General features: G+C 33.8%; 3 protein-coding genes across 4 annotated transcripts in view; all 3 read right to left on the bottom strand.

Moving 5' to 3' along the window:
* Positions 1–1,349: 1,349 nt before the first annotated feature.
* LOC115233321 (immediate early response 3-interacting protein 1) lies at positions 1,350–7,227 on the bottom strand. 2 transcript variants are annotated; one of them, XM_029803662.1, is made up of 4 exons: positions 7,072–7,227; positions 6,783–6,884; positions 6,622–6,713; positions 1,350–3,283 (listed from the first exon to the last, which is right to left on the bottom strand). In XM_029803662.1, the coding sequence occupies exons 1-3, from the start codon at positions 7,160–7,162 to the stop codon at positions 6,658–6,660; spliced, it is 249 nt and encodes an 82-aa protein (XP_029659522.1). In that variant the 5' UTR covers positions 7,163–7,227; the 3' UTR covers positions 1,350–3,283; positions 6,622–6,657. The 2 variants fall into 2 exon arrangements, with proteins under 2 accessions (XP_029659522.1, XP_029659521.1); XM_029803661.1 differs by lacking the exon at positions 1,350–3,283 and adding an exon at positions 6,086–6,201.
* A 905-nt stretch (positions 7,228–8,132) lies between these two features.
* On the bottom strand, positions 8,133–9,582 carry LOC115233320 (40S ribosomal protein S7). Its single transcript, XM_029803660.1, has 5 exons — positions 9,424–9,582; positions 9,086–9,256; positions 8,626–8,807; positions 8,365–8,515; positions 8,133–8,252 (listed from the first exon to the last, which is right to left on the bottom strand). Exons 2-5 carry the CDS (start codon positions 9,254–9,256, stop codon positions 8,175–8,177), a joined length of 582 nt encoding a protein of 193 aa, XP_029659520.1. The 5' UTR covers positions 9,424–9,582; the 3' UTR covers positions 8,133–8,174.
* A 376-nt stretch (positions 9,583–9,958) lies between these two features.
* LOC115233319 overlaps positions 9,959–10,960 on the bottom strand; it is a 16,992-nt gene continuing 15,990 nt past the window's right edge. The window contains exon 2 of the mRNA XM_029803659.1: positions 9,959–10,048. Within this exon, the coding sequence (XP_029659519.1) occupies positions 10,037–10,048 (12 nt within the window). The 3' untranslated portion in view covers positions 9,959–10,036. The remainder of the gene's footprint in view (positions 10,049–10,960) is intronic.

Below are 10,960 nucleotides of genomic sequence, written 5' to 3'. Positions count from 1 at the left end.
TTATTTTTTTAATACATTTTAACTCTCTTCCTTAACCACGCATCTTTTTGTACTTGTATAAAGGCTTTTTTTGTAGAAAAAAGAATAAAAAAAAGAACGTCGCCACCGTTAAAACATCCCCTTGTATTTCTTCAATTTCCTCTCGTCGTCCAGATGTGGCGGAATGATTCGCTTCCATCGCGAACGCTGCGCTGTTTCCTATAATTTCACTTTTCCTCCATTAACCGCCAATGATCATATGATTATCGCGAGTCTCTTTTTCTCTTTCGTTATTCCATTATATCCCCCATGGCCTCACGACAGCCGCCAGAGATGGTGTCGATTCTCGCTCCGGGTTGGCTCGGGTTTTTTTCCCGCGTCGTCGTATCTGCCAAAGGTATCCGACCGTTTCTCTTTTTCTTCGTCGTCGACGTTTCGAGAGATCGGCGCCTTTCTCCTTTCACTCGCGAACCCGCAATGGGATCGCATTATCCTGAGAGAGGAAGGACGAACTTCTTCACCTGGATATGACGTAAGTCCTCAGCATTTGAGCACGCGGAAAAAAGGCCAGTTGCAAAAGAACATCACGTACGAGAAAGAAAAAGAGAGTGAAGGAAGAACCTGATCATCGGTCAAGATTCGAAAGTGGCTTGGCTCTGCCTTTTCGTTTGAGGCGAATATTCTCGGATTATTTGGCCAAAGGATATCCGGGAGGATAGGGGGATTTCGTTTTTTCTTTTTTTGTACTTTCGAGAAGCTTCCTGTATGGTACCGTCACGATCATGAGATGCGCTCCTCTTTCTCGCTCGAGTCATTTCACTTGAAATTAGCATAGAGTTTCTTGATTACAGATGACGTAAGTCGCTTGAGTGTATGAATTTATCTTGTATAAATCATCATGATTTCGCTAAAATGTAATTTCTAAGGAGAAGATATACTGTAAGACTTGATATGTCTTTTATTATCCTTTTCTACATTTCAACTTCCTTTGAAGTTTGAAATTTAATCTCACAACAAAATGACTGTAAATTTATCAATCGATAAATAATCGGGATGTATGCGGCGTGAATGAGTACTTAACCATATATAATTTGATCGAGTATAAAAGCATTCAAATTTTAAACTCTTCTTTCATTATGTTAAATAATTATCAAAAATGATAATTTTTGTTGATATTTAAAAGAAGGAATAAGAAAAAGTTCTTTCATCGATAATAAAATCAAGTAAGAATATTTCAATTTGTATTGTCAAATTTAATTTTTATTATATACTTCTTTATTAGATTAAATTTAAATCAAACTCTAATTATTCTATTTTTATATAGATAAAGCCTCTTTTTAAACTATAGCCAAGAATAAGAAACTAAAAAACGATTTAAAATGCGTCTTTATTGGATTAGTTAAGCCTATCGGCCCGTTAAAATTGTCTATATACACTCTTGAAAATACTTAATTAACATGTTTAACTGTCATCAGACATTTATGACGACATTCATCTGCGGCGGTTTCATGCAATATGCATCATAATACGCATTTACGATAAGTTACATACAATGACTATTCAAATTTTCCTTGTAAATTCCAGATAACAAATGAGCCAATTTTAAATCCGAAAAGACGGCAAAAAGATATCATTATAGCAGATTTACGATGAATAGCACATTTGCCGCGAAAAATAGTTATCTTTAGAAATGGAATAAATATTTATTATAATATATGTAGAAGTCTTTGTAAAAAAGCAATAATGTCAGGGTCGCGCATCATGACAAAATCATAAGTTAATCATGGTGTAATTAGTCTTAAATCAAATCATTATATAAATTCTTATTGTGCTTTCAAAGTTTTAACTAACATAAGTGTAACTTCAAATGATTATATCTGCTCACAAATAAATTTTCTCTATATTTCTCGCATGTAGCTTCAAGATAATGTGAGATGACGTTTATACATTGTATATATATATTTTATATAAGAAAAATCACATAAATTATAGGTGCGTTAAGAATTATGTAACGAGAAAATATGTTAATATCGCTAATTTAAACGGTACGGGCTTGGAACGTAGTTACGTAAGAGGGTGAGTGCCAATAAAATAAAATATTATCGACATTATTGCATAGCTTCGAGAGAATTTATCGAGTTCTTCGTTGTAATTTCGATGAAGAGAAATACATCCTCTACATCAGATTGCAGAGATTGTATTCCGCAAAATCGTTGTCGACGAATGGTTGTTTATTCCGCGCCAGTTATAATTTTGTGATCGACATGATATTTTACTTATCGTATTGTTGAATATCTTCCAAGTCAATAAAGAGCTTGGTAAGACACAAATGCAAAGCTTAGCGGAAATAAAGAGCAAGGAAAATAAATTTATGTTTCACATAAGATGAGAAATGTTGCGCACGTTTGGAATAATTTTCGTGTCAATAGAAACTTATTCTCAAGCGTGAGAAGCCTGTTTTCATAACACTTAAACCATTTGCCATACAAATTAGAAATCTTAAAGAGCAGTGAAGTTGCTAATATTTTATGTAATGGAATAAAGTTTCGAGTAATAAGAATTTGGTCATATATATTTGTCATATATATATATATATATATGTCCTATTTTAGAAATAATTATATAAAGATAATTATATAAAAACTAGACATATAGAGAAAGTCTATGAATTAAATGGAAATTCAAATAATATAAAATATATATAATCAAGAATTTTCTAATTCTCAATAGTTCCATACCAAGAACACGGTGTATCATAAGTTACTATTTAATTAAGAAATTAGACAAGATACGCATAAAGCAATAAAAAACAAAGATTTTTTAAATTCTGAAAAATCATCTCTTTTCTCTATTAAAAATAATAATGCGATTATCGTGTAAACAAGCGTCTTACGATTCTACTTGGCAATGCGCAGCATGATAATGATTCCGTTTGTTAAAAATAATTTCGTGAAAGATGCCGAGAGAAGCGCGGTATCGGCCAATCTGTCCTGAAAGACCTTACGTGTGTACCTGTGACATCCAGCGGGGAAAGTGCTGCGCGTCAGGGGGTACGGTGAGATCGGCAGGAGGGAGATGTGGAGAGACGCGTGTGAGAATCTCCGTGGAATTTTGCAAGAGGCGCGCGAAAGATGTGCTCGTCCACCAGCGTGCGAAAGGAGAAAAATTCGCACTAACTTGGCTCGATCGACGTTCCAGTTACAAGAACAGAGTCGTGTCGCGATCGTCTTTTTCAAATAATAATTTATCTTTCTTCCCTTAGGCTTAGAGCATCATTAGTACTGATGTAAAACTGGAACATCGTCTGAAATATAAATTTATTATATACGACAGAGAATAAATTTAATTTTTAATGTGTTATTAAAATAAAAATTGAAGAGAGATCTTTATCAAAACTAGGATGAAAAAAGAATCCGTAAATTTTATTCACATTACAGACCGATAAAGATGTAAAAAAAACCTTTTTTTTTCTAATAGATTGGAAAAAAAAAAGAAACAAATTTTGTTTTTTATCATTATTTTTTTTTAAATATATTATTTTCCGTTATTTTCTTTTTGTTAACACAAAAAAAAATTAAAATTTTTATATATTTATTTTTTTTTTCGAAAGTATTTTTAATTGATTAATGAGACTTTTGTGGCAAATTACATAAAACTCGACATGATTCGGATAATTTTCAATTAGATGCATAATTATATACATATATAGCCAATTGGAATGTGAGCTACATTTAAAATAATAATGGTTAATTCAAATCTATCATCTAAAAAGTTAAAAATAATGAAAAATCAATTTGCAATAATCAAAATATTAAAATATTAAATATTCAAAAAAAAAAATTTTTTTGAAAAAAAGACGATGCTTGTTTTTTTTCATAAAAAAACCGGATTTTTTGTATTTTTTCTATTTACATCTCTATTGACCGATACTTGAAAAAAAGTCATCTTTTAGGGAACTTCAACTTCCGGATAAGTCGTTTAATACCCACAGTTTAATCAGCGAACTCGATCTGCCGCGAAGGGAAAAAATCTAGCGTGCGAAAAGGAGAGGAGTGTGTTGAGAGAGGAAATCCGCGATGTAGACAATGCCGCCAGCGTTACCAATTATGGGAAGCAGAGATTTGTCGAAACGCGTGGATGAAGCATATCCCGGATCTTCACAATGGGTCTCCCCGTGCTTTCGCTAGTCCCATTTCTGTACGGGACTTTTGATAGGAGTACACGCGCCGGATGTACACGCACGTTACTCAACGCTTAACGTATGTCTCATTGCAACGTCACATTAATCTAGAAGGGATCGAGAGGACAGCTTCGATGTACCGCTCCGTTTGATATGGCAAACCATTCACTTTTTTTTTTCTTTTTTCGCAACTTCAAGAATGACGTAGAATCGCGTGTCGTCAGATCACGCGTATCACCAGGTCGCACGTGTTTTAATTAGATACCCTATCTTACGCGATGCACGAGATATGAATCAACGAAACGATGTCCTCTTTCCTGGGTCCAACATGATTTCATTTTGCACGCGCGGAGATTAACAAACTGTGCGAGACATAGAATCTTTTTTTTGTTAGATATATTAGAGCCGACTTATAAATTCTATTTGAGATTTACAAATATTCTATACGAATGTTCGGTACATCTTGAAACTAGCGAATCAATGAATCCATCGACAAGATGCTTGCACAATCGTGTAATTGGCGTTACATCTTTACAACATACAATGCCGCAAACGAGCTTGTAATTCCCGGTATAAACGACCGTGTATAACGTTACTTCATATGCAGGGGGGCATGTGAAGTAACTCCTTATATATTAAATTCCAGAAATTCTTTCAATCTGAGGTCCATATTTTCTTCGCCACGCAAATGTCACGCTGAAAGTCAAGTTTGAAAATGCCTATTTACAAGATTACATATTCAATGATACATAAATAAATACAACTTTTTAAATAAATATCTTCGTTAATTAATCATCAATTATACTAGCTACGTAACTTTTCCTGTATAAAATCAGCTGATTACCTTTTAAAATCAATAAAACACATATATACAATTAAAATCATAGCATCGATTACTACTATGATATCCAAACATAAAAATTGTACTAATCACAATTCCGTGTTAATAGCACAGTTAATGATTTTATATATAAGTCTCATTAAGTACAATAAAAAATTATGCGAAATTAAAACTCCGTTTAGCAAAGTTACCCACACCATTTTTTTACTATGATAAATTTCAAGTTGTAACTGATTCAAATATTTCTAACGACAAGAGGAAGAAGTGAATAGAATCAAAGAAGAAATCGTAACCGCAATCGAGCTATGCAACGAATGTGTGAATGTTCGTGCAAGTCACGCTTGATTTACCTGCTCGCACGCACGCATATGCGTGCCCACACACATACACACACGACCAAAAATTGCTGCGAATCCGGTGTAATAGCCATTGATTATTCCGTAAAGGCGCTTCTTTCGTCCTGAGAAAGCGAGGAAGGGGAGAAAGTTACCGGGAAAATCATCCGGGTCTTCCGAGAGCATCCTGTTACTTTTGTCCGTAAATCTGTAAGGAGGAAGGCGCCGAGCACATCTTACCCGGCCAGTTGCATCTTCCGCGAACGTCGATGATTACATATCTTACGCGCTGGCCAGACGATTTACGATTCAAATGATCCGGGAAGAAATAATTGAAATAGAAATGAGCGGAAGCATGACCTGTTGTGTGGGCTACCGTTTGTTCCAACCGCGCGAATAGAAAATTAATTATTATGCAAGGTATATGTAAACTGATTCATTTCACATTGCTCGCGCGAATCCCAAAACGGTAACAGAAATGTCGAAACAATTTTTTTAATTATAAGCGATTAGACAGGAAAGGGTTTCTCGCAAATTTTAATTTACAAAGCGGCTGTAATACATATGTAATAGAGAAACGTTCTTTTTCAGTTAAATTTAATCCAATATTGGCATTATTAATCATTACTAAATTTTCCTAAATATGCGTTACCACATAACTATGTATTGCTTTGGCATAGTAAGAAACATTAATAAAGATGTATCAAAAACTTAATATTATAAAAATCTTTTCATCATAAAAATGATAGATTTTTTTTTTTTTTTTAATAAAAATGTTTTTATTAAAAAATCTACTTTCTAATTTATCAAATTATCTTATTGTGTATTTCATCATGAACGCAAATCGGCAACACAGCCAATGTAATCTAAAATAAAAAAGACTATCAATTTCATTTTCAATGATTCAGCTATAATTCGTGAGATATCACTCATTAGCGCTTTCATTATTAAATACCTAATGTAGATTTTATCAAGCACTTATATATAAATTTATGTAAACATCGAAGTATATAAAAAATTTTTGTAGGAATATGAAAAAAAAAATAATAGTATGGTACAAATGCATCAAATAGGATGATACATATTCTTATGTTTAAATTATAAATTTATCATTAATTTAAAAACAGGTAAAAAGAGACATTACATATTTGTTTTATACTGCAATGGTTAGTCCGATATCATTCTTTTGTAAACAGACTTATGATAAAAATTACAAAATACTGCTTTATTGTTAAAGTAAAAATAATATAATTTAATAAATTTTCTTGTATGTTACTTTGACTTACATTCCATTTCAATATTTACATTGTATTTCTTCTTTCTCAGCCAAGCACAAGCTTCACAATTAATGTTAAGATATTAAAGAATATCAAAGGAACTGAAAATTGACATTATATGAAAAATGTAATAATCAAAATCTTAAGTAATTAGTATTGAAATTACTTACCCCTCATCACAGTTCGTATCGATTTAATAAGATTCAATATTTGTGATTTAGCTGTCGGAGGTTCTCCAAATCCTTGCACATTTTGCCACGATGCCCAGCCAACTGTAATAAATATATTTAATGTTAATTTTAATATTGTAATTAAAAACAGATATACGTACAAATCTTTTTTAGACTTTATCTTTTAAAACACATTATAACCTATAATATATTATTCATTGTATAAAATATCCATTAATAAAGATGTAACAAATAAAACAATGAAACCATGAATGTGTTTGATTATTACCTTTGGCAAGAAACCTTTCCTCATTCAAAATGCAAACTGCATTTAGACATAACAAAGTTGCTTCGAAAAGTGTCCATAGTGTAAACGCCATATTGCCGCAATTATCATGCCAGCATTACCAACAATTTCTTACAAAAGGACTGTTCGTTTTAACCATAGACATAGTATATCTAGACCGAGTGTTGAGGAGTGAGGGCCAAGGTGCACGTAGAAAAGCTGATTGGTTAATGCAACGCTTCGAAGCATCTCTAGCGTCTTCTCGACCGCAGCCATAATCTCTGTGACACTATACCACCGACGAGATACTATTAAAGACCGTCAGCCCTGGTTAAACTTTTGTGACCATCAAGTGGGCCCGGAGGTAATTGAAGAATGTTGACATTACCGGCCGTTTGATTGGATCGAAGATAATTACACGTATTATTTAATTTGTATGGTTATTTTACTTCATCCAGTTATTATTTTATTATCGAAAACACTGACGAGATATTATTAGAGACCGATGGTCTTATAGGATTTAGCACATTACTGGGAAAAAACTCGCCACGTGGTACTGTAGGTAAGTAAATCTTTGCATTGTTGATAATAAAACAGTAAATTTACGATAAAATGTTTATTTTGTTGTTCTTAAGGCAGTTATATAAAAGATCTATACATTTTTGATAATAAAACAATGATTGGATAAACCAAAATAACGCGCAGCGAGTTTTTTTTCCAGTCACACTAAATCCCACAAGACTACCGGTCTTTAATGATATTTCGTCGGTGACTACACTGATGGACCAAAAAAAATTTTATAGACTTCAGAAATTCTCTTCGAGCCAATTGACATATTTGACAAACTTGTATGGCATATGAAATATTGATTTTACACACGATTTTAATTTTTCTCTATAAAAATACTTTACTACATATACTACATGAACTCTTACATTTTTCTTTCCATTGATGATCGTGCCTCAATTTTTCAAATAATTCTATATTAATCCAATAGTTAAATTAACAAAATCTTAACAATTAAAAAATAGAGGAAAATAGAATAAAAAGTGCAAATGATAGAATTATTGATTCAAATATTTTTCATGTTATTTCTCTTATATTTATCATACATAAGATTCGGGAAATTCGAATGTGATATCCCGTCCAGTCAATTGCTTGTACACTGAAGCAAAAGTGTCAACCTGTCAAAAGAGATACATTGAAATATAGTTATCCATTATATAATAGGATGATTTCATATAAACACAATGATCTTATATAAACACACAAAAAAAGGAAAATAAATGAATGTACCTTATGTTCGATGTTTGTCTGCTCATTTTTATCAAGATGAACTTTAATAAGCTGTGATCCATCAAGTTTCACTCTGATACGCTTGCCAACGATTTCTACAGGATACACTAAATCCTCCAATATTGCATCATAGACAGAAGTTAAAGTGCGGCTAAACAAAGATGTATTATACAATGTTAATTGTACACATATATATACACATAGGATTCTATAGATGATTTTTTAATGCCATGTTAATTATATTCTCTTTCATTCTCTTACCTTCTAGGACGTTTCTGCTTGTTCTTAGTACGGGTTTTCCTTGTTGGTTTGGGCAAGATCTTACGTTCGCCAATGAACATTACATGTTTTCCAGAGAACTTCTTTTCCAATTCACGAACTAGCCTTGTTTGAATTTTCTGGAATGCTTTCAACTTTGGCATTGGCACATATATAATGATTGACTGTAAGAAGACAAAATTGTCATGACATAGCTTTCTCAAGAAGTATTATATTTATAGCGAGATATATGTATATCCAAATATATAAATACTTAAAGCAAAAATCTGATTAAATCTATATGTTTGTGAAGTATAAGAAAAAGAATTTTTTTTTTCTTATAGAACTTTATAAACATGAGTATAAAAAGATCAAGTTTACAGTTTTGATTTAAAAATAAAAACATACTGTAAAAGAGATACCATGGATAATATACAAGCTGCGTGAATTAATAAAAATTTACCTTCTTGTTGTTCGTTTCTATTTCTTTTGCTTTAGTGATGTAGAGTTCCCTCAGCTGCGACTTGAGATCGCTATTCATTTCCAATTCGAGAAGAGCTTGAGAAACGCTTATCTCGAACTGGTCGGGCTCAGCCCCACCACTTTTAATTATCTTTGCATTCGTCATTAACATCTGAAAAGATTTTGGGATTAAGACATTAAAATCGTGCAGTTTAACAGAACCTACCGTTATCACAACATATTATGCGATTTAAATAATTATTATATACTTATATAATATGGTATTTTATACTCAATTACTATACATTTTATTCAATATTGAAAAAAAAACGCGCATACCTTGCTAATTGAGCTTGTTTCTTCTTTTTCTTTATAAATTTTCGTCTCTGCACGTCTTTAGAACCACGAGGTTCTAATCAAAGAGAAGCCTGAGAGGGGCCATGCCACGCTGGTACAGTAGCGCCAACTGGATCCATTCTAGAGCCGGCGAAAGGCGGAACTACATGGGCAAATCACTTTTCGGTACACGATAAAATGTTGTACCCAGTTTGACATCAGGATGTGATTTCAACTTTTGGTTGCAATTGGGGCGCACTCGAGAACACAGTAGGCCCTGAATTTGGCAGCCTTGTTCGACAAGAAATTGTTTGCCGTTTGTTAACAATCCGCAAGCAAATGGTTAAGGCTATCGCACACAAATTCCTTAGCCGTAGCATTAAGACGTACCATAAGGATTTAGCCAATAATGAGCGTAACCACAGATTAATAGACAGATAGCCAAAGGCACCGGAAATACATACGACAAATTATGTAACATTCATTCGTTCGTTTATTGATCATCGATCTGTACACATCTTACTCGTGAATTAAATATCCAATCGGCTGTTTTATCGGCTCCGAAAGTGGATGTGGCCATGTAGTTCCAGACGGCATAAAATGGATGTACGTGACGCTAGTGTACGACCTAGAAATATAAGCGTTAAGGCTGATTTATGCAGGCCGTAACTGTTCATTTATGCCGGAACCGTTAAAGTTTAACACTAGGATTACAATCTAATTTCAGCCTAGAATCTATCTCTTTTAAATTCTGCGCATTTTTCTGCGCATACGCTCGACGCTTAATGCTGCCATGTAAAGGTACCTTAACGGTTCCGGCATAAATTAACAGTTACGGCCTGCATAAATCAGCCTTTACACGAAAAACGGCAGCGTGGCGACTCTCATTCTTCTCTCTGCTGAGACTAAGCGATGCGCTTCCTTAGTTACGATACGGTGATGCATTGCTAAGGACCGAGGGGTAAGACGGGAGCAGTGAGCAGTAGGCGTGAGCTAAAAAATCCAGCCGAAAGTTACAAATAAATCCCAGTTCACTTATATGGTAAGTCGTTGGACAGGGTTCTTATTCCTACCGCAACATCTTTATTCTCATGTCGCTACCGTCAACTCAGAGTTTCAAGGCGACTCAGGAGCAGGGTTGGGCAATTTGGCGCTGCGAATGGTTTTGTACGATTCCTAAGCCTTTAAACGTATAATACGTATAAAACGTATAAAACGTATTATACATGGCAAAACTGTAAAGGCCCTATTACACTATGGTTTGCGGGCTCGGTTGCGGTTGAGGGTACCGTTGATGTTTGCGGATTGACCAATCAGAGCAAAGCAGCTTGTCGGCTGATTGGTCAATCCGCAACTGTCAACCGTAACTCTAACCGCAACCAACCTCTTTAGTGAAATACAACCTTAAAAAGCGGGATTCTGACCTAATAAAGTAGTAAACCAGGAAAATAACCGAATACGGACGTGTTTAAAATATTGTTTTTTTCTGGTTTTTGGTTAGACTCGATTGCACATGCGCACTATAGTGGCGCCACTTTAC

Source organism: Formica exsecta, unplaced genomic scaffold, assembly GCF_003651465.1.
Source record: "Formica exsecta isolate Colony F162 unplaced genomic scaffold, ASM365146v1 scaffold170, whole genome shotgun sequence".
Taxonomy (NCBI): domain Eukaryota; kingdom Metazoa; phylum Arthropoda; class Insecta; order Hymenoptera; family Formicidae; genus Formica; species Formica exsecta.
The sequence above is the reverse complement of the archived record's forward strand: the minus strand, read 5'-3'. Positions and strand labels throughout refer to the sequence as shown.

Coding starts and splice junctions, on each gene's coding strand:
- LOC115233321 (XM_029803662.1), bottom strand. CDS start 7,162: ATGGCGTTTACACTATGGACACTTTTCGAAGCAACTTTGTTATGTCTA. Junction 6,885..7,071: donor GGAAAGGTTTCTTGCCAAAG/GTAATAATCAAA, acceptor TATTTATTACAG/TTGGCTGGGCATCGTGGCAA. Junction 6,714..6,782: donor GATACGAACTGTGATGAGGG/GTAAGTAATTTC, acceptor GTCAATTTTCAG/TTCCTTTGATATTCTTTAAT.
- LOC115233320 (XM_029803660.1), bottom strand. CDS start 9,256: ATGTTAATGACGAATGCAAAGATAATTAAAAGTGGTGGGGCTGAGCCC. Junction 8,516..8,625: donor AAGCAGAAACGTCCTAGAAG/GTAAGAGAATGA, acceptor ATCTTTGTTTAG/CCGCACTTTAACTTCTGTCT. Junction 8,253..8,364: donor AGACAAACATCGAACATAAG/GTACATTCATTT, acceptor CTCTTTTGACAG/GTTGACACTTTTGCTTCAGT.